The 23,702-nt window shown below is 41.4% G+C and overlaps 1 protein-coding gene across 1 annotated transcript; it reads left to right on the top strand.

The window, feature by feature from the left end:
• The first annotated feature begins 5,179 nt into the window (after positions 1-5,179).
• LOC310991455 (equilibrative nucleoside transporter 1-like) lies at positions 5,180-22,934 on the top strand. Its single transcript, XM_083979167.1, has 13 exons — positions 5,180-5,392; positions 8,841-8,875; positions 8,965-9,046; positions 10,162-10,334; positions 11,766-11,905; positions 11,994-12,128; positions 12,991-13,088; positions 13,261-13,339; positions 13,420-13,496; positions 18,347-18,455; positions 18,680-18,765; positions 20,834-21,033; positions 22,786-22,934. The coding sequence occupies exons 2-13, from the start codon at positions 8,847-8,849 to the stop codon at positions 22,895-22,897; spliced, it is 1,320 nt and encodes a 439-aa protein (XP_083835293.1). The 5' UTR covers positions 5,180-5,392; positions 8,841-8,846; the 3' UTR covers positions 22,898-22,934.
• The last annotated feature ends 768 nt before the right edge of the window (positions 22,935-23,702 follow it).

Here is a 23,702-nt window from a genome sequence, read left to right as displayed (position 1 = left end):
TGTCGCCTCTTTTTTTCTTTTATTTGAATCCAGCAGGTTAGGGATGTCTGCTTTACTTATCCATGAAAGGTAAGCATTCACACATTCCAGATGAGTTTGTGTGTTTTCATGACTGTTGAGCCTCTGATGAATGTGTCTCCAATCCTTACATCCTTGAATGAAGGCACTTGTGTCTGTCTTTTTAGAAAATGCCATGCAAACTGCACACAATAATGAGTGGTTCTCAACATCATAACTCACCCATTTTCTTTGTGATCCATCTTTATGTCTGTATGATTTCTTGACAGATTCTTGTGCATCAGAAGGCTGATTTGGGTGAAACTTGAAAAAAAATTCAAGTGTGTTGGAATTTGGACGTTTGAAATAATTATATTCATCCTGGATCACCTCTGTCACTGGAGCAGCTGTTTCTCTGCTTGTGGCTGCAATAGCAGGTGCAGGTGTGACGGCAACGTCCATTTCTTTGCCTACAGTCTGTGTTGGTGACTCTTCCTCCACTAATTCCTCCTCTCTTTTTTCCTCTTCAGACCTGCTCCCACTCTCGTCTGCCATCATGTCACCTTTGTCACTCATGCTAGCAGCAGCAGCTGCAGAGCAGCTGGGAGCGCCACTGTCCGCATCACCGGGCACAGGCTTTTTAGAGAATAACAATATTTGCGCTTTTCCCACTTTCAGCCAATAAAGCCTTACGCTTCTTCTCTCTTTTTTTTCTGCTCCACCTTTTTCTACTCGCCGTTTTCTCCCTCCTCGATCCATTTTATTTCATTCCGTGTTGTTGACCTGCTCGCACTACCCATCATTCAATTGTCATTTGACCTATCATCTCATCACGTCAACAATCGTAAAAACATCCAAAAAACCTTATAATAGATTAGAGATGAGATAAATTTAGGCTATTTGTGTCACGACTCTGCTAGGAACCCAGAGACAGACACCAACTGAAAAAATAAAATGTTTATTTGAGGTTAGGGAAGTGAGGTAAAGGGGGGCGATGGGTTGGAGTGTGGATCCAGGGGGGGACAGCTGAAGGGGGGCTTGAGGTGATGGCTGGGGTGGCAGGCGGACGGAAGGACTGGAAGACGGGCTGGCAGGCAGGCAAGAGACTGCAGCAGGAAAAATCAAGTCAGCAACAAGAACAGACTGGTAAGCAGAGGTTCTGAGGCTCGGCTGGAACTCGACTACAACAAACCATGTGGATTGAACGACGATCCGGCAGAGACTGATGGTCGAGGCAGGACTGAAGTGCAGACTGCAGCAGCAGGGCAGGTGTGGAGTGGGAGGCAGGCAGGTCCAGGAGAGGTGACAGAGTGCAAAGGGGAGGGGGAACGAGACATAGACATACAAACAGGTAGAGTGACAAAACAAAAACAGACAAACATGCAACACAAACTGTCACGGCGCTGGCCTCGTGACAATTTGTCCTTTACAGGAAAAATAAAAAACGTCATTATTATTATTATTTAGTTTAGTAGGCCTATTATTTGTCAGAGTTAACAGGCCATTTTGTTTGTTTGTTTGCTTTTTCCCCTCTTTTTTGTGGCCGCCTTCAGCTCCGCTTTATTTTTTATTATTTTTATTTATTCATTTATTTATTTGCGGCCGCCTATTGATGCGGCCGCTCCGCTCCGCTCAGCTTTATATTTATTCATTTATTTATTTATTTATTTATTTGTGATGCAGCCGCAGTGGCATTTGCCCACATTGCCCAATGGCCAGTCCGTCCCTGATTAAAATGAATTGAAATCCCTGTGCGTGGAAGTCTGACGCTGAGGGAGAACTTGAGCGTCTGGAAACAACGCGAAAGGGCCCTGACCAAGCGTCGGTTTTTTACGCGTAAGTAGTGAGACTGTGTTGGAATATTACAAGCTCTTTTAACTTTCAACAGCATGTCCATGGCCCGACACATAATCGTGGGCACACACTGGGCCTTGTTTTTACCCTTGGCATGAGTTTAGCACTTTTAGATGTGCTAGATTTCACGGTCTCGGATCACAAATGTATAGTTTTTAATAGTGAATGTCCAGTTTCTGAGACAGCTACCACACGCTCCTGGAGTACCCGTGTTTTTAATGAAAATAGCCCAGCAGAGTTCAGCGCCCAGTTCAATCTCAACTATTATCCAGCTCCTGAACCTGCCGACACCAACAACTTGGCTGCTCATTTTAACTGCCTAACTTGCCTTTCTACCCTCAATGCTATTGCCCCCCAGAAGCTTATAACCAAGTCCTCAAAAAAGAGGCAACCTTGGTTAAATGAAAGTATCCGCAGTTTTAAAAGAGATTGTAGAAAAGCAGAGCGTTTGTGGAAAAAATCAGGTCTCCAGATTCATTTTAATATTATGAAGAGCCTTCTCATTAATCAAAATAACCCCAGGATTTTATTTAAGACTGTTGATTCCCTGGTCAATACTCCGCCCCCCTCTGTCCCCATTGAATCAGATGCCGACTGTAATCGTTTTTTATCTTATTTTAACGATAAGGTGGAGTCTATCAGAGCCTCGATTACACCCAGTGCCTCTTTTACTGATGCTTTTACTGATATTTTTAGTGATGCTTTTTATCCCCCAAAGGACATTTTAAACCAGTTTTACCCAATAACTCTACCTGAACTTTTAGATGTTGTTTCACACACTAGAGTGTCAACCTGCCCTTCTGATGTGATTCCATCTAGGTTTTTAACTCAAGTATTTGATTCTGTTGGGCCCAGCTTGCTCTCTATTTTTTTTTTACAGCTCACTGACTACTGAAAAAACCAAGGCTAGACCCTTCCTTGCATCACAACTACAGGCCAATCTCCAAACTGCCTTTTATGTCAAAAATTTTAGAAAAAAATGTGTCTTTACAGCTTTTAGCAGCCCTAGAGGAAAATTTTATCTTTGATAAATTTCAGTCTGGATTCCTGAAGTACCACAGCACAGAAACGGCTCTACTAAAAGTGACCAACGACCTCTTATTGGCAGCCCACAGTGGGTTGTGCTCAGTCTTGGTACTTCTGGATCTCAGTGCGGCGTTCAACACAATTGACCATATGATTCTTTTAAATCGTTTGAGGCACTGGGTGGGTGTTTCAGGTACAGCTTTGAGGTGGTTTTATTCATACTTTTTAAATCGTATGTTCTGTGTCACAGCAAATAACTACAAGTCCTCCTTCTCCTCTCTGAAGTACGGCGTGCCTCAGGGGTCTGTTTTGGGACCAATCCTATTTTCATTATACATGCTTTCCCTGGGGCACATAATACAAAAATATGATGTGTATTTTCACTTTTATGCTGACGACACTCAGCTGTACCTGCCTGTAAAGGCCACTGACCCTGGGAAGTTGAGTGCTTTTTTAGACTGTATTACCCGGTCCCGTGTGGATTGCCACAGGCCCCTGTTTTGTGAATGGAATAAGGCCCAGGTCAGGACAGGCCGTTAGATAGGTGTTGATATGGAGCTGCTGTCCGTGGTGCTTAAGCTTAAACGCTGGTTTGCATGGTGAGAGACAGTTACGTCTGTGCCTGCATTTTTTTCTCGGCGAACCGTGTCGATTAGCTGTCGGGACTGACGCGAACAGAATACGCACGTGAGTCTGAGCAGCGCGTGGTCTCGGTGCGGCTGCAGTCAAGCTCACAGTCAGTTTATGTGAATGCAGGCAGACCTCGAGCCTCCAACTGCTCAGTGTGCGCCACAAGTTTGAGCTCATGTAACCATTACGACGTGTCTTTCTCCCGTCAGTTGTCATGATGGAAACGTGACGCGCGGTGCAGCGTTTGGATCAGAACACATCCATGGTGGACCAGAGAAAAAACAAACGTGAATAAGTATGAGCTGAAAATGAAACAACGTGTCATTTTTGCACCAGTTTGTGTGTGAACAGGCTGAAAGTGAATGAATGAGAACAACGGTGCTCTTGTTGCACTACTTGAGGGAAAAAAGTAATGACTCCATGACTTTCTGCACTGCCCACGGAACCGAAGCACAGCGCCCTGGAGCGGAGGCAGTTTCTGATCAGCGCCCATGTTAACCTATGTGACTGGACATTGTCAGCGCCGTTGTCAAGCTGGATAGACCAGATTGTACCAGACAGGAAGTCAGCCACAGAAAAGGCGAGAAAATCCGGTCAATTTTCAAAATAAAATAATTAAATAATGATTAATTAAGTTCCCGTCTATAAACATTTGTCGGCGTCTGCACACACACAGAGCTAGAGACAGACCTGTGTGTCTGTCGGCTCCGCTAAATCTTTTGCAGCCATCTTTTTATTGTTTTCAATAACTAATGCAACTGCACACTGTCCTTTCTAAATAAATAAATGAAATGTGTGTGGAAAACCGAGTACAGACGGGAGTCGATGTTTGACCGGCGCAGAGAGAGCAGGAGAAGCAGCTCCCTGTACGACCAGTGTGTGTGTGTGTGTGTGTGTGTGTGTGTGTGTATGTGTGTGTGTGTGTGTGTGTGTGTGTGTGTGTGTGTGTGTGTGTGTGTGTGTGTGTGTGTGTGTGTGTGTGTGTGTGTGTGTGTGTGTGTGTGTGCACGTGCGCTTGTGTTTAGGGCGGCGGGTGGGGGCACAAAAAAAATATTTGCACCAGAGCCCATCACCATGATGTTACGCCACTGCCCCTGTTCCTCCCCATTTCCTGTCTCTCTCAACTGTTGCATCTGATAAAGGCCTGAAAAGCCAAAAAAGAACTTAAAAAAAGAAAAACAGATTAATCAGAGAAGAGTTTACTTTTACCGGTGTGACTGGTACCTTGAGAACTGATGTAATATCTTTATGGTGGGTGAAGCCAGCCATTAATGACCAATCTGTCAGTGCTGATCATAACTTGGGAAGCTTTTGTTAATTATTGATCAGGGAGTGGCTGACCAACAGATAAAATTAATAAAGGGATAATACAGTGTTTCAACCTGTGTTTCCAATACAGTAATCATGAATTAGCAGAAGTTTTTTTTTTTATCAGTATTCTTTGTCAACATAATAAATAAATGAATTAAATCAGTTCAAACATTTCATATGTCTGCAATATATTTTTGTATGTTTTATATAGTTATATAAATGTGGCAGAAACATTAAACTTCCTGTGACACGTGCAATCACTTCACTAACATTTACAGACACAAAGTCCACTCAACTGACTGATACTAGAGGTCAAAGGTCAAGGCAGACTGAAAATCTAATTCTGATGAAACGGCAGAAACAGAAGACACGAATGAGTGGAGGAAGAGCTCCTACAGAGGGAAGAGGATTTTCAGGACGTGACAGAAAGAGGAAGAAAGATTTCGCAACAAGCTGACGAATAAAACTGAAGAGAAAAGTTGAAGTGAATTCAAAAACCAGATCCTGAGACAGACGAGAGGATTGTATGAATCAGGAGGAGGAAAAACTCTGTCGTCCTTGAGAAACACTGAAGGTAAAAACATTTGAATGATTTCAATACATTGGTTTGTTTCAGCATCGCTGTGTTTGGCTGCTTCATTAACTGTTGTTCTGCTGCTGCTTAATAACTTCACATCAGAGTACAGTCTACTCTTATTATAACAGCACTGAGGTTTAGCCCATATGAAAAGAACACATTCATAAATAAGATACTATGACCAGTAATCAATAACGGGTAAAAAAAAGGTACTTTATTTGTCACATATACAGCTTGTACAGTGAGATTCTTTCTCTGTATTTAACCCATCGATGAGGAGCAGCCACGACACAGGAGCACAGGAGGGGATCGGGTAACGATAGGAAAGCGCTATATAAATGTACTCTATTATTATTATTATTATTATTATTATTATTATTATTAATGATCCCAGATCCAGACTCTGGTGTTAGACTTCAAAGTGGTCTGGCCTCACCATACTCTGTTGTCTATGCATCATGAGTTATGGGAGTTGTGGTCAAGGTCTCATGTCTCTAAAGTGTTGCATTCCCCTTTAGTCCAGTGGTGGAGGGGGAGACACTGTTTTAAGAACAGTTTTTACCCCAAAGCAGTGACTGCACTTAACACTGAGTAATGATGAGTGGTCAATGTGTGTTTTATGCTTTTTTTTTTTTTTTTTAATGTTTTTATGAAATTTTGCACTGCAGGAGATGCACTTTTTAATTTCGTTGTTGTGGAAATGACAATGACAATAAACGTATCTATCTATCTATCTATCTATCTATCTATCTATCTATCTATCTATCTATCTATCTATCTATCTATCTATCTATCTATCTATCTATCTATCTATCTATCTATCTATCTACTGTTTTGATGAATATGTTTGAAGTTGAACACTGTCCTTACATATGGACTACAGCTAATCACTTACAAAAATAAAACACCAACAAGAATTCTAATACAGTTTCTATTAGTCTAGTTTAGTTTAGTTTAGTTTATTTCATTTATCAAGGGACAGTGTGCAATAGCATTAATCATTTCCAAGAAACGAGGAGATGGGTGAACCAGATGTAGCGATATCTGTTGTCCCAACATAGAATTCACAACAGACACAGACCACAATCAACAATTAGAGTATATAAAAGCACAATGCAATAGTGGATGTGTTGTTAGTGTCTTTACATTGTGTAATATAATAATGTGTATAATGTGTTACCTTTTTTATATGCAGTATTTTCTTGTTGCTGTCTTTTTATAGGATATCCTTCAGCATCAGGCAGAGGGACGATGGAAATGAGCCTGTCCCTTTTCAAATGAACTAAAACCTAGACACACACTCACATCAGCGCTACCGTCACAATGTTTATCTCACTGTTCACATCAACCTTACAAAATAATACACATCACATCATAGGCTTCGTTGTGCAGGGAGAACAGGCCTCCACCCCCCCCCCCCCCACACACACACACACACACAGGGAACAGGCCTCCACCCCCCCACAGGAAACACTCAGACCGTCGACCACAGTCTGTAGTCACCGTCCCAGATCCCTGACACGACAGTCCTGGTTTAGACAGTTTCACTTGAAGTGTTTTTCCCTAGACAGTGAGGACGAGTCACAAAAAACTGCTGCTGCTGCATCTTCTTCCTGTCATGAATCAGAACAACAAGGAGCAAATGATCGACTGAACTGTTCATCTTTTTTTGCCGCTGGATCATCTATCTATCTATCTATCTATCTATCTATCTATCTATCTATCTATCTATCTATCTATCTATCTATCTATCTATCTATCTATCTATCTATCTATCCTTTCACAAAGCCAAACTTGTCCGTTTGTGTTGTCACTTAGAATCGCTGCAGTAACTAAAAATCAGGAGTGATTTGGAGTTGTCTCATTATTTTGGGGGGTTTTTCACGCCTTTATTAGATTACAGATTACAGATTACAGTTGAGAGAGACAGGAAATGGGGAGGCAGAGAGAGGGGGAATGAGTGTGATGTCACGGTCCCTCAGAGTGTCTGACAGCGACGACTGTGTTGGCTGGTTGGCTGTAAACCCTCAGTGGAACTCAGACTGGTGTTAGAGCCTGAGGATCAGTTTGTCTCAAAGGGCTTTACATCCCATCATAACAACATCCTCTGTCCTTAGACCGGCCTGGACTGGGACAAAAACTGTACTTTTTGGTCCACAATCTGGAGCCTTGAATAAAATAAATGATGACTGCACAGTTGTCAGGTTAAGTTGAGAGCTGGACCCAGATGCAGACAGCAAGACGAGCGGGTGTGGTGAAACAAAAAGTTTTTATTGACTTCACTGACAAAACTCAGGTGGTCACATGGAGCAGGAACAGGGGGATGAAACACAGGAACAAATGAAACACAAGAACAAACACAAACGTTTGGACAAAGACAAAGGGAGACACTCAATACACAGGTGGTGCAATCAGACACAATAACACAGAGGACATAACAATACGACAAGACACAGGGAAATGACCACACAAGACAAGAAACACGCACTATGTTGTCACTTGCTCTTAAGAAGGATGCTGATACTTAAAACACTTTAACTCTTTTTTGGGGGATGTAATTATACGTCAAAATTTGTGAAAACAGATTGACATGCCAAACCACATCACATTGCAACATGTGAGTTTTAAACTTGTAGATCTGCACTTATGTGTGGCATCCTTTGATGAAATTATAAAATAGTGGTTAATAAAAGCAACTATCAATTAACCAGGACAGTATATGAATATGGTTATTATTTTCCAATACTTTAGATGACTAGATTTGGTTGTAAGGCCCCCTGGGAAAACTCCTGGTGCTTCCAATGGCCCAAGATTAACCAGGAGAGGGTTAGTAATAATGTGACAAATAAATACATTTTACTGTCACTGTAGTCGACACTTAAAGCTCCATACGTTATAAAGGCAAGACAAGGCAATTTTATTAGTATAGCCCGTTGTTACCACCAGTTTGTCTCAAAGGGCTTTACATCCCATCATAACAACATCCTCTGTCCTTAGACCCTCACATCCACTGAGGAAAAACTCCATGGAAAACCCTTTTAACAGGGAAAACCAGGAGAAACCTCAGGGTGAGCAACAGAGGAGGGATCATCACCCAGGACGGACAGACGGGACAGAGATGTTGTTACAGACAAGAAAACACTTTATAGTTTATTATGACACAGAATGTGGGAAACATGGAAAATCCACACTGACTTTATTGTCTCAAACCGTTCGTCTCAAAACTTCACACAGAATCAGAACAAGACCAGAAACGGCCATAAATCTTTATCAGCAGCTTTATCAGAGCCCCCCCCCCCCACACACACACACACACTCAGCTGATCATATATGTCAACACACACGTGAGTCCTGCAGTCAGGTGGACTACACGCTAGTAGTTTTAATAGCAGTAGTAGTAGTAGTAGTAGTAGTTAATGTGTAACATGTATGTGTTTCTCCTCAGGACAAGATGGCCGCTGTCCACTCACCCAAAGACAAGTGAGATTCTTCATGTTTGTGTAAATAAATCATAAATACTAATCATTGTTAGTGTGACTAACTTCTTTGATGTTGTAACATTCTGAAAGGTATTTCGGAGTGTGGTTCGTCTTCTTCCTGCTTGGTCTGGGAACGCTGCTGCCATGGAATTTCTTCATGACTGCTACCATGGTGTGGAATCACTTCCTGTTTGTTTCTGTCCACTCGGTGTAGCTGCACAACGACAAAGACAAAGGAAATCTAGGACAGGACATTTCAGACATGTCCATGTCCCTAATGCAGGATAATACAGATTATTATGGTCGCTACGACCCGTTCTTCAATACTTAAAACACTTTTACAACTCTTCACACACATCACACCTAAAACACACAATTCCCAAAACAGTTCATTTCATGCTCAAAGTCACACAGTGTTACTAAACACAGACACACATTTCCTAAATACAATAACACAACTCACCAGGTTGTCTTCAAGAGAAACATATAGTCAGTCATAAAAACACTGACAACTGATGGAACAACACACAACTCTACTGTTTTACAATAAACAGATTATTGTATTGATCATAAATTGATGTTTGTGTTGTAGTTTATTTTGAACCCGTCTTCATTTTTCATTTGTTGGACATGAATTTTGTTCCTTTTGTGTAACACTCTGTACAAAAAGTGAACGACCAATCCCAGAGCAGCTTTGCAGAATGTAAAGTTGATGAAAGAAGAAGACAGTAAATGACAGGATACTTATACTTTACTGTATTACAGTATTAGCAAATGAAAATGACTCATCAGCATTTACAGCAGCTGTCGCCTACTAAAAGGAAAAGGAGCAGAAGAGATGACTGATACTGTAAAAAGAAAAAAACAATGAAACAATACAGGTCATTAATATGTTTCAGTCTACACTGTGACCTGCTGTTCATTTAGGCCTTTAGGTTCAGCTTTGAACATGATCTTTTCTGTTTTAACAAACCGTGTGAAAGCAACTGAAAATGTAGCAGTTACTACATCTACTGTTTTGTTCTTAGTTGAGCTTGTGTGTAAAAGAAGTTCAAACTCATTTTAAATGTGTTAAATGTTTGTATTCGTGTCAAAAGAACAAGAAAGGTGTTAATTGTGTACACAGGCTGATGTTGTGCTAACTGTGTGAAGAGTTTTGAAAGAGTGTTAAAAGTGTTAAACCGGGTCATAATGATCATAAAAACAACTGTAAAGACGGAGAAAATGATGCTTTGAGTCTCATTAGTGGAACCAGAGAAACACGTCACATGTCTTTTCTGTCTCTAGTACTTCACCAGCCGCCTGAAGGATCCATCATTGGTCGATTCTTTAGCCAATCAGACGGAAGTGGCCGGGGAACATCGCAGTGTGTTGGAGGCTAAATTCAACAATGTGATGACGCTGTGCGCCATGTTGCCTCTGCTGCTCTTCACCTGCCTCAACTCCTTCCTGCACACGCTGTGAGTACGACGACACGTCAGCTGTGACATCCTGTAAACTGTCTTTGATCTGGCTTCATTACAGTAAATATGAGTTTGTTGGTGAGTTTCTCCCATTGGACGTTCCAGAGCCACGTGGGGGTCTCAGCTGACTGTGGTGGGGGTGGGCGGGGTCTCCAGAAGACCTTTAACCCTTTCAGAGTTGTTGTTGCCTGAGAGAAACTAGTAAAATCTGAGGAGCGCTGACTGCAGGATGGGGGTTCGTTGACTCCAGATCTATAATGTGTACTGCTGTCGCCCCCTTGGGGAGGGTTAGGGTACAAAAACACTGCTGCTGCTTCCATGTGTGTGGCAGCGTACGATGCAGTCGCCATTCAAGGTGTCGGGCAACGCTGGATCCTCTGGGAGCGCCGTGCGTCTCTCTGGATCCTCACGGATCTTAACCTCTTCAGATTATTTTATAAGATTCTCTTGTAGTGTGTGGTGTGTTAAGAGTCAAAATTCCCCCGACAATCGGCTCGGAAAACGTTCGGCACCGATAATCGTAAGTATTAAACATGTTCAATATTTACGATTATTGGGGCCGACTTCGGTGGCCGTTTCAATCAAAAGTCCTCTCTCTGCCTCCCCGTTTCCTGTCTATCTCAACTGTACTATCTATAAAGGCATAAATGCCCAAAAAATATACTATAAAAAAAAAAAAAAAAGGAATCTTGCGTGTGGAAAGCTGGTGTTGTGCGCAGAAGTGCCTGCTTGCCGAGCTCTGCATGCTGCTCGCGGGAAGCCACTTCTCGACACAACACCGGCAACCCCACAGAGAGCCACGGTGCAGCCCTGAGCCCTGGCATTACATGAGGTTCACACAGACATTCACGCACACACAGGAGATTTCCTGATAGCCGATAGCAAAGACAGTAGCGCTCGTAGCCAGCAACAGCTGGCAATACAGCAGCCATGTTTAAACGATCATGTGACCGCCGCTCACAGCCGCTTGACTGCTCGGTGTCCGGAGCCACAGACACACAGACACACACAGACACACACCGATGGGATCGTTGTAAAGGCTGAAGTGTCCCGCTTTCAATAAAAAAAAAATGTTGTCGCTCTCATTGTCCATTCCGGAAAAAGACCCGAAAGAGTAGCTACAACGACACCCCTGGTATCGCTGCTGATGCCACGGACCTCTTTCTGAGTTTTCTGACCGGAGGGTCAAGATTCTGAAAAATCTTAATGTGTGTGGTGAGCTGTGTTTGGAATATCACAGCACACCACACACAATATAATAAAAACTGTTCAATCACAGATTTTTTATCTTCATATGTGGGGTCTCTCACAGATAAAGAATCGGTTGAGATTTATAAAATCTTTATGTGTGTGGCAGGCTTTAGTTCTATAATATAATGTAATGTAATGTAATATAATATAATATATTATTATATTGTCTCCTCTCAGAGTCTCTCAGCGTCTCCGCGTCATGGGAAGTCTCTTCATCATCATGTTCGTCTTCATCGTCACCGCAGCGCTGGTCAAAGTTCCTCTGGAGCCTCTGCCCTTCTTCTCCGTTACCATGGTGAAGATAGTCATCATCAACTGTGAGTCTGTTTGTTTCTTTGTTGATCTGTTTCTTTGTTTGTCTGTTTGTTTATTTATCTGTTTGTGTGTTTGTTTGTGTGTTCCCAGCCTTCGGCGCGGTGCTACAGGGAAGTCTGTTTGGGATGGCCGGGCTGCTTCCAGCTTCTTACACCACTCCCATCATGAGCGGCCAGGGACTCGCCGGGACCTTCGCTGCCTTTGCCATGATCTGCGCCATCGCAAGTCTGATCAATAACTTCACAAAAATCCACCAAATCTGATCAATAACTCCACAATAATTCAACAATATCTGATAAATAACTTCACAATAATCCACCAATATCTGATCAATAACTTCACAATAATCCACCAATATCTGATCAATAACTTCACAATAATTCACCAATATCTGATCAATAACTTCACAATAATCCACCAATATCTGATCAATAACTTCACAATAATTCACCAATATCTGATCAATAACTTCACAATAATCCACCAATATCTGATCAATAACTTCACAATCATTCACCAATATCTGATCAATAACTTCACAATCATTCACCAATATCTGATCAATAACTTCACAATAATCCACCAATATCTGATCAATAACTTCACAATCATTCACAAATATCTCGTCTGGTCTCAGGTGTTTTTTAGTTATTTTCTATTTTTTTCTTTTATGATTCAACTTTTATTGAGTTTTTACATTTTTTACAAGACTAAATTACAAACCAGTAAAAAAGGGTTAGGGTTAGGGTTAGGGTTAGCAAGGCAAAATGAAGATACACAATCTTATTATGACAATGAAACATACAAGTAAAATCCATAAATAAAATAAATACATAAGAAGTCCCAAACAGGTAAATTAGTCCATGTTCAATACACTCACCAGTCCAGTTACCAAGACAACCACCAACTAACCCACATGTCTGTTCACTGTCCCATGTGGAATTCACTGTCCAAAGGTCATTCTAACCCCTAACTCTATATACTATATATTATATTTATTAATATCATTAGTTATATTATGGGATAGAGCTACTTTAACTCTGTGAGCCATAGTTTAACTAACTCGTTTCTATTGTTTCCTCTGCAGGTGGATCTGAACTTCATGATGCAGCGTTCGGTTACTTCATCACAGCTTGTGGTGTTATTCTGCTGTCGCTTCTCTCCTACGTCGTACTGCCCAAACTGGTAACACAAACACACACACACACACACACACACACACACACACACACACACACACACACACACACACACACACACACACACACACACACACACACACACACACACACACACACACACACAGAGTCATGTGACCTTTCATTTCATTGGTTGTTTTTTATTCTTGTATTTTCAGGAGTTTTATCAGTTTTATCAGAACAGAAACAGGAAACAGCAACAAGACGAAGGAAACGCAGTGAATCTGATGAACACAGGTACGAAATATTAACACACACCTGTAGTTGTACTCATACTTGTACTTGTACCTGAGACTGACCCTCCTCGTCTCCTCCAGAGAGTAACGGCGACGCTCCGGATCAAAACAAACATCCCAAACATCCCAACGTGTCCATGGTGAAAATATTTAAGAAGGTCAGAGGCTCCAGAATCTTCTGGCTGCAAGACTCAACTAATCAATAACCAACTAATCAATGACCAACTAATCAATAACCAACTAATCAATGACCAACTAATCAATAACCAACTAATCAATAACAACTTATCAATAACCAACTAATCAATAACAACTAATCAATAACCAACTAATCAAATCAATAACCAACTAATCAATAACCAACTAATCAATAACAACTAATCAATAACCAACTAATCAATAACCAACTAATCAATAACAACTAATCAATAACCAACTAATCAAATCAATAACCAACTAATCAATAACCAACTAATCAATAACGGCTAATAAAAGCTGCACTAACCCTTCGGAGCATGATGATGTTTCCCCCTTTTTATCTCATTGCTTTTATTTATTTACTCTTAACTTGTATTTTGCTCTTGGTGTTTTTAATTCTTCTTTTTTAAAACTATTTTAATTGTGTTTTTAGTTTCATGTTTTTTACTTTTTATATTTATTTCATGAACTGCAGAACTTTCACTTTGTGTCGAGTCCAATCTGTCTCTTGTTTTATGTGTATGTGTTCTTTTTAAATGTCCTGTTTCTGATTTGACTGTTCGTTTTCTGTTGCTTGTTTAACTCTCGACTGCAAAACTAGTTTTACCCTCGGGTATCGATAAAACTAGTTTTACCCTCAGGTATCAATAAAACTAGTTTTACCCTCAGGTATCAATAAAACTAGTTTTACCCTCAGGTATCAATAAAACTAGTTTTACCCTCAGGTATCAATAAAACTAGTTTTACCCTCGGGTATCGATAAAACTAGTTTTACCCTCGGGTATCAATAAAACTAGTTTTACCCTCAGGTATCAATAAAACTAGTTTACCCTCGGGTATCGATAAAACTAGTTTACCCTCGGGTATCGATAAAACTAGTTTTACCCTCGGGTATCGATAAAACTAGTTTTACCCTCGGGTATCGATAAAACTAGTTTTACCCTCAGGTATCTATAAAACTAGTTTTACCCTCATGTATCAATAAAACTAGTTTTACCCTCGGGTATCGATAAAACTAGTTTTACCCTCGGGTATCGATAAAACTAGTTTTACCCTCGGGTATCAATAAAACTAGTTTTACCCTCGGGTATCTATAAAACTAGTTTTACCCTCGGGTATCGATAAGACTAGTTTTACCCTCGGATATCTATAAAACTAGTTTTACCCTCGGGTATCAATAAAACTAGTTTTACCCTCGGGTATCGATAAAACTAGTTTTACCCTCGGATATCGATAAAACTAGTTTTACCCTCGGGTATCAATAAAACTATTTTTACCCTTGGGTATAGATAAAACTAGTTTTACCCTCAGGTATCAATAGTTTTACCCTCGGGTATCGATAAAACTAGTTTTACCCTCGGGTATCAATACAACTAGTTTTACCCTCTGGTATCAATAAAATTATTTTTACCCTTGGGTATAGATAAAACTAGTTTTACCCTCGGGTATCAATAGTTTTACCCTCGGGTATCAATAAAACTAGTTTTACCCTCTGGTATCAATAAAACTATTTTTACCCTTGGGTATAGATAAAACTAGTTTTACCCTCAGGTATCAATAGTTTTACCCTCGGGTATCAATAAAACTAGTTTTACCCTCGGGTATCAATACAACTAGTTTTACCCTCTGGTATCAATAAAATTATTTTTACCCTTGGGTATCGATAAAACTAGTTTTACCCACTGGTATCAATAAAACTAGTTTTACCCTCGGGTATCAATAAAACTAGTTTTACCCTCGGGTATCGATAAAACTAGTTTTACCCTCGGGTATCGATAAAACTAGTTTTACCCTCGGGTATCAATACAACTAGTTTTACCCTCAGGTATCAATAAAACTAGTTTTACCCTCGGGTATCGATAAAACTAGTTTTACCCTCTGGTATCGATAAAACTAGTTTACCCTCGGGTATCAATAAAACTAGTTTTACCCTCGGGTATCGATAAAACTAGTTTTACCCTCGGGTATCAATAAAACTAGTTTTACCCCCGGGTATCAATAAAACTAGTTTTACCCTCAGGTATCAATAAAACTAGTTTTACCCTCGGGTATCAATAAAACTAGTTTACCCTCGGGTATCAATACAACTAGTTTTACCCTCAGGTATCAATAAAACTAGTTTTACCCCCGGGTATCAATAAAACTAGTTTTACCCTCAGGTATCAATAAAACTAGTTTTACCCTCGGGTATCAATAAAACTAGTTTACCCTCGGGTATCAATAAAACTAGTTTTACCCTCGGGTATCGATAAAACTAGTTTTACCCTCTGGTATCGATAAAACTAGTTTACCCTCGGGTATCAATAAAACTAGTTTTACCCTCGGGTATCGATAAAACTAGTTTACCCTCGGGTATCAATAAAACTAGTTTTACCCTCGGGTATCGATAAAACTAGTTTTACCCTCGGGTATCAATAAAACTAGTTTACCCTCGGGTATCAATAAAACTAGTTTACCCTCGGGTATCGATAAAACTAGTTTTACCCTCGGGTATCGATAAAACTAGTTTACCCTCGGGTATCGATAAAACTAGTTTACCCTCGGGTATCGATAAAACTAGTTTACCCTCGGGTATCGATAAAACTAGTTTACCCTCGGGTATCGATAAAACTAGTTTACCCTCGGGTATCGATAAAACTAGTTTTACCCTCGGGTATCAATAAAACTAGTTTTACCCTCGGGTATCGATAAAACTAGTTTTACCCTCGGGTATCGATAAAACTAGTTTTACCCTCGGGTATCAATACAACTAGTTTTACCCTCAGGTATCAATAAAACTAGTTTTACCCTCGGGTATCGATAAAACTAGTTTTACCCTCTGGTATCGATAAAACTAGTTTACCCTCGGGTATCAATAAAACTAGTTTTACCCTCGGGTATCGATAAAACTAGTTTTACCCTCGGGTATCAATAAAACTAGTTTTACCCCCGGGTATCAATAAAACTAGTTTTACCCTCAGGTATCAATAAAACTAGTTTTACCCTCGGGTATCGATAAAACTAGTTTTACCCTCGGGTATCGATAAAACTAGTTTTACCCTGGGGTATCGATAAAACTAGTTTTACCCTCTGGTATCGATAAAACTAGTTTACCCTCGGGTATCAATAAAACTAGTTTTACCCTCGGGTATCGATAAAACTAGTTTACCCTCGGGTATCGATAAAACTAGTTTTACCCTCGGGTATCGATAAAACTAGTTTTACCCCCGGGTATCAATAAAACTAGTTTTACCCTCGGGTATCAATAAAACTAGTTTTACCCTCGGGTATCGATAAAACTAGTTTACCCTCGGGTATCGATAAAACTAGTTTTACCCTCGGGTATCGATAAAACTAGTTTACCCTCGGGTATCAATAAAACTAGTTTTACCCCCGGGTATCAATAAAACTAGTTTACCCTCGGGTATCAATAAAACTAGTTTTACCCTCGGGTATCAATAAAACTAGTTTTACCCCCGGGTATCAATAAAACTAGTTTTACCCTCGGGTATCGATAAAACTAGTTTTACCCTGGGGTATCGATAAAACTAGTTTTACCCTCGGGTATCAATACAACTAGTTTTACCCTCAGGTATCAATAGTTTTACCCTCGGGTATCAATAAAACTAGTTTTACCCTCGGGTATCTATAAAACTAGTTTTACCCTCAGGTATCAATAGTTTTACCCTCGGGTATCAATAAAACTAGTTTTACCCTCGGGTATCTATAAAACTAGTTTTACCCTTGGGTATCAATAGTTTTACCCTCGGGTATCAATAAAACTAGTTTTACCCTCGGGTATCAATAGTTTTACCCTCGGGTATCAATAAAACTAGTTTTACCCTCGGGTATCTATAAAACTAGTTTTACCCTCGGGTATCGATAAAACTAGTTTTACCCTCGGGTATCAATAAAACTAGTTTTACCCTTGGGTATCGATAAAACTAGTTTTACCCTTGAGTATCAATAGTTTTACCCTCGGGTATCAATAAAACTAGTTTTACCCTTGGGTATCGATAAAACTAGTTTTACCCTTGAGTATCAATAGTTTTACCCTTGGGTATCAATAAAACTAGTTTTACCCTTGGGTATCGATAAAACTAGTTTTACCCTTGGGTATCAATAGTTTTACCCTCGGGTATCAATAAAACTAGTTTTACCCTTGGGTATCAATAGTTTTACCCTCGGGTATCAATAAAACTAGTTTTACCCTCGGGTATCAATAGTTTTACCCTCGGGTATCAATAAAACTAGTTTTACCCTCGGGTATCTATAAAACTAGTTTTACCCTCGGGTATCAATAAAACTAGTTTTACCCTTGGGTATCGATAAAACTAGTTTTACCCTTGAGTATCGATAAAACTAGTTTTACCCTCGGGTATCAATAGTTTTACCCTCGGGTAACAATAAAACTAGTTTTACCCTCGGGTATCAATAGTTTTACCCTCGGGTATCAATAAAACTAGTTTTACCCTCGGGTATCTATAAAACTAGTTTTACCCTCGGGTATCAATAAAACTAGTTTTACCCTTGGGTATCGATAAAACTAGTTTTACCCTCAGGTATCGATAAAACTAGTTTTACCCTCAGGTATCAATAGTTTTACCCTCGGGTATCAATAAGGTAACATGAACCTGAACCTGAACCAACTAATCAATAACCAACTAATCAATAACCAATCAGCGATGTTGTGACATGGATCATGAGATGTCAATGACCTTTAACCCCTTCCTTCCTGTTTGACCTTTAACCCCTTCCTTCCTGTTTGACTTTTAACCCCTTCCTGTTTGACCTTTGACCCCTTCCTTCCTGTTTGACCTTTGACCTCCAGATCTGGCCGTTGGCTCTCTCCGTCTGTTTCACCTTCACCGTCACCATCGGCTCGTTTCCCGCCGTCACGGCCGACGTCCAATCAACGCTCAGCGCCGGCGGCTCCTGGGGTCAGTCATCTAACTAATAACTAGGACTAGTTAGTTACCAGTTAGTTACCAGTTAGTTACTTGTTAGTTACCAGTTAGTTACTTGTTAGTTACCAGTTAGTTACTAGTTAGTTACTAGTAGACTCCTGGGGTCAGTCTCTACTCTACTAGTTTACTGCTCTTCATCCTCCTCCTCTTCCTCCTCTTCCTCCTCTTGTTCTTAACTTCCTGTTTGTTTTCTACAGATCGGTATTTTACGCCCGTCACCTGTTTCCTGCTCTTCAACCTGTGTGACTGGACCGGGCGGAGCTTAACAGCCGTCTGCATGTGGGTGAGTTTCATATCAAACATCCACCACCGCATCCTCTGTCGGGGTCATCCCTATGTTCCCTCTGTCTCCACCCGCCTCGTTCCTCTGTCGGGGTCGTCCCTCTGTTCCCTCTGTCTCCACCCGCCTCGTTCCTCTGTCGGGGTCATCCCTATGTTCCCAGGGTTCTATGTTCCCAACTTTGTATAGGACCGGGGAACATAGAACTCTTTTTTAGAAAATGGGTCCTATGTTCCCCGCTGTGTCCGGACCTGGGGAACTTGCAGTTTTTGGTCCCATACCTGGAAGTGGAGTTGTGACTTTGCAGATTTTTGCCTGTTATATTTCTGAGTGAGAAGTTGAGTTGTGACTTTGAGTGAGAAGTGTAAATTGTCCTATTGTTGGGTTTAGACAATGAAGAAAGGAGTTGTAAGTTTAGTAAAAAGACCAGATAGAGAGAGAGAGTCCATCGACCGGCAACAGCGGGGAACATAGGACCCTTTTTTTGAAAAAAGGTCCTATGTTCCCCAGTAGGGGAGAGTGGGGTAATTTGTGCCATGGGGCAAGTAGTTCCACCCCTGTTATCCAGAAAACCATAGAAGAAGTTGGTCATGTGACCACGTATTTTTGAAGGGGCATCCATTTCACTCATCCTATCAAGAAGGGAGACACATGGCTTGAGAGGAAAGCACATTTATGTTCAAAAAACACGTTTTTGCCCTCCAAGGTAGAATTTTGATTGCCGTGTTTGAACAATTATAGATAACTTTGAAAACAGTTCACACATGTTTTAGTGCTTTATTAAGCTACACCGTGAGTCTATACAGTTAGCATGATGCCAGCTCAAAACAGCAGGGGAATCGTTTTTTTTCTTTCAAAATGCTGGGCTTGGGGTAATTTGTGCCAAAGGGCCTGGGTTAAGTTGTGCCAGTGGCAGTGCTGTCTGTGTATAGGAGAAACATGGCAGTGGGCACTGATTTTCTTGAAACTTAAAATGTGTGATGAGGGACCGCCCCTGAACACACCTGCCCAGTCTGGTTGTGATCGTAGCCTGGTGGATGAACGAAACATTGCGTTTCTTTGCGCCACAGCCCCCAGCGTGCCTCAGGCCTCTGCGACTGCATGGGGACAAGCGAGGGCCCGATCATCGCCGCTTCTGGCTTTAATTTTGTATTGAATGTCTTGCTTTTACATAGCATTATCATTTGTGAGATTAAAATGATCTGTTTTACTTCAATTATCAATGGCACAATTTACCCCAGTATATTCTCTCGAATGGCACAACTTGCCCCACACCGGGGGCAAGTTGTGCCACAAAACCACTTTTTTTCTAAAGCTATATTTCTGAAACAGTTTATTTAAGATTCAAAGTGATTGTTCCCAGGAATGCACAACATCCTAAACTATATCTACATATATTAGTTGGGGGCATTATTATAATCCCCTTGCTTTAAAGGCAATTTAAGTAAAAATTGGCACTACTTACCCTGCTCTCCCCTATGTATTGCAACCGGGGAACATAGGACCCTTTTTGGTAAAAACAGGGAACATAGGACCCATTTTCAAAAAGAGGGTCCATAGGGGAACATAGGTACGCTCCCCAGTTTTTGTACCCATACCTGGAAGTGGAGTTGTGACTTTGTATATTTTTGCCTATTTCTGAGTGAGAAGTTGAGTTGTGACTCTGAGTGAGAAGTGTAAATTGTCCCATTGGTTGGGTTGGGAACATAGGTACGCTCCCCCTCTGTCTCCACCCATCTCACTCCTCTGTCTCCCCATTCCTCTGTCTCCACCCGCCTCATTCCTCTGTCTCCTCATTCCTCTGTCTCTGTCTCCACCCGCCTCATTCCTCTGTCTCCTCATTCCTCTGTCTCCACCCGCCTCATTCCTCTGTCTCCTCATTCCTCTGTCTCTGTCTCCACCCGCCTCATTCCTCTGTCTCCTCATTCCTCTGTCTCCACCCGGCTCACTCCTCTGTCTCCACCCATCTCACTCCTCTGTCTCTGTCTCCACCCGCCTCACTCCTCTGTCTCCACCCGCCTCATCTCTCTGTCTCCACCCGCCTCATCCCTCTGTCTCCACCCGCCTGCAGCCTCAGAGAGACAGTAAGCTGCTCCCGGTCTTCGTGCTGAGCCGTCTGGTCTTCGTCCCCGTCTTCATGCTGTGTAACGTCCAACCTCGTCTCCATCTGCCCGTCTTCTTCCACCACGACGGCGTCTTCATCGCCGTCATGATCGTCTTCGCCTTCAGCAACGGCTACTTGGCCAGTCTCTGCATGTGCTACGGCCCCAAGTAAGAACCTACACACTACCTCACTGATGATAGGGTTAGGTTTAGGGATAACCCTAACCTAAAAGATACACGGATACACAGAACCTCAGTCTCTGCATGTGCTACGGCCCCAAGTAAGAACCTAGTACTACTAACCCATATACACAGTACTATACACAGTACCTCACTGATGATAGAAGATACACGGATACACAGTACTCCACTGAAAATATAAAACACACGGATACACAGTACAGTACTGACTCCTGAAGCGACAGTGAGTGACAGGAGGAAGAAGGAAAACTAAAGACTGGATCGATATAGAGAGCCGAAGCGGAAGCAGGAAGTAACGTCGCCATGGGAACTCAACTCAGAAAAAGTCTCCATGTGAGTGAACGGGAGTCAAAGTTTTATTTCGTGATCCGATTGAATTGTGCCATGAGAATAAACTCAGTCCTCTACCTGTTTAAAACATCACGTTTCATGAAGAGAAATCAGTTGTTTGTTGTAAAACTATTGTAGAATAAAACTCAGAAGAGTCCGTAACCAGAAAGACTACAGGTGGCGTAGGTGACGTCACCATGGCGACCACATGGCGCCCTTCCTTTCCCGTGTCAGTTGGTGACGTATTTTTAGTGGGACACAGATCTGTAGTCCGCAGAGCGTCTTCACACTAAATACATTCTTCTGTTGCCGTGACAACAAACTGCTGGTTTCTCTTCATGAAACGTGATGTTTTAAACAGGTAGAGGACAGAGTTTATTCTCATGGCACAATTCAAACGGATCATGAAATAAAACTTTGACTCCCGTTCACTTACATGGAGACTTTTTTTCGAATTGAGGTCCCATGGTGACGTTACTTCCTGCTTCTGCTTCGGCTCTCTATTGATTATTATAGACAAGAGCGGCATCTGAGAATGACTGATGCATCCTGGGTAATTTAGGACCAGCGCCCGGCATCCCTCCATTGTAAAGTTCAGCCTAACTGGCTTGACAAACTAACTAACAAAAAGTTGGCTATAACAGGCTATTTACAGACAACACTGAGCCAAAACCTCCCGGTGATTCCACCAAATACGTGTAGATGTCTGGGTCAGACATTTCTGGCCACTGTGTGGAGTCATTGATCACTGTGGGAGGCTAAAGGAGCATACCGCTAGATTCATTCATTGTAATTTTTCAAGATAGCGTGAACGGTGGGTTTCAAAGAGGGTGTCAAAATAATTATGAGACATAGTGCTACAAAAGAAACACAAAATAAAACATTCAAATGGATTGTTAGTTAGTCTACGCTCCATCAAAACACAAAAAGCCACTGAGTGCAATTTAAAAATGCCGGGCGCTGCCCCTAAATTACCCAGGATGCATCAGTCATTCTCATTTGCATAAAGATGCTGCTCTGGTCGATAGGGTCTATGGACAGGGGATGTTGTTATGATGCCATGCGAAGCCCTTTGAGACAAACTGTTTGTAAAAATGGGCTATACAAATAAAATTGCCTTGCCTTATATATCGGTGATAGATCTGATCGATATTGATTATTATATCGGTGATAGATCTGATCGATATTGATTATTATATATCGGTGCTAGATCAGATCGATATTGATTATTATATATCGGTGCTAGATCAGATCGATATTGATTATTATATATCGGTGCTAGATCAGATCGATATTGATTATTATATATCGGTGATAGATCAGATCGATATTGATTATTATATCGGTGCTGTAGTTAAACGTCGTTAACATCAGTGTGTTTTTCCACAGGAACGTTTCTCCTCATGAAGCGGAAACAGCCGGAGCCGTCATGGCCTTCTTCCTGTCTCTGGGTCTGGCTCTCGGAGCCGCTGCGTCCTTCCTCTTCAGAGCGCTGGTCTGACCGGGAGCACCGATCGGACTGGGAACACTGGTCTGACTGGGAACGTCGGACCTTCACATGAAACTCATTCATAAACTGTTTGATGATGAAGATGAAGATGATGATTTCACGCAGCTCTCTCACACACATACACACACACACACACACACACACACACACATACACACACACACTTTGTAGTAATGACAGTGACGTCATCAGAAACACATCCAGCCTCATGACATCATCATCATCAGTGACATCATCACTCTGGACTCTGAACTGTGTGTGTGTGTGTGTGTGTGTGTGTGTGTGTGTGTGTGTGTGTGTGTGTGTGTGTGTGTGTGTGTGTGTGTGTGTGTGTGTGTGTGCGTGTGTGTGTGTGTGATATAATATGATATGTTGTGAACTGGTTTGTACCGGTTTAAACAGACACTAGTGAGTCAAGGACGTCGTCAGCACCGTCCTTCATCCTTCTGAATAAAACTATTCACTCATTTCAGTTTTTATTTTTAACGGTTGTAGGTTTGTTTGGTGCAGTTTGTAAACACAACATTCAAACAACTGGTCTGATCTGGTTCAACTGGTCTGATCTGGTTTACTTCACCCTACCCAGGGGGCAAAGCAAAAAAACGGACACGGAGCGTTGTAAAAGGTTTGACAGCAGAAATGATCTGTAGGACCTTCAAGGATTAAAACCTGGGTGGACAACCCGGTCAACTAGCTGCTGGAAACCTACAGGGGACAAAACCCCTTTCTGGGCTCATTCTGCTGGTGAAATGATGTAAATGCAAATATTTAGGTACTACAATGGCATAAATAGTCA

This window comes from Trachurus trachurus (assembly GCF_905171665.1).
Source record: "Trachurus trachurus genome assembly, chromosome: 1".
In the NCBI taxonomy this organism is placed as follows: domain Eukaryota; kingdom Metazoa; phylum Chordata; class Actinopteri; order Carangiformes; family Carangidae; genus Trachurus; species Trachurus trachurus.
Note: the sequence above shows the minus strand (reverse complement) of the source record. Positions and strands in the feature narration are given on the sequence as shown.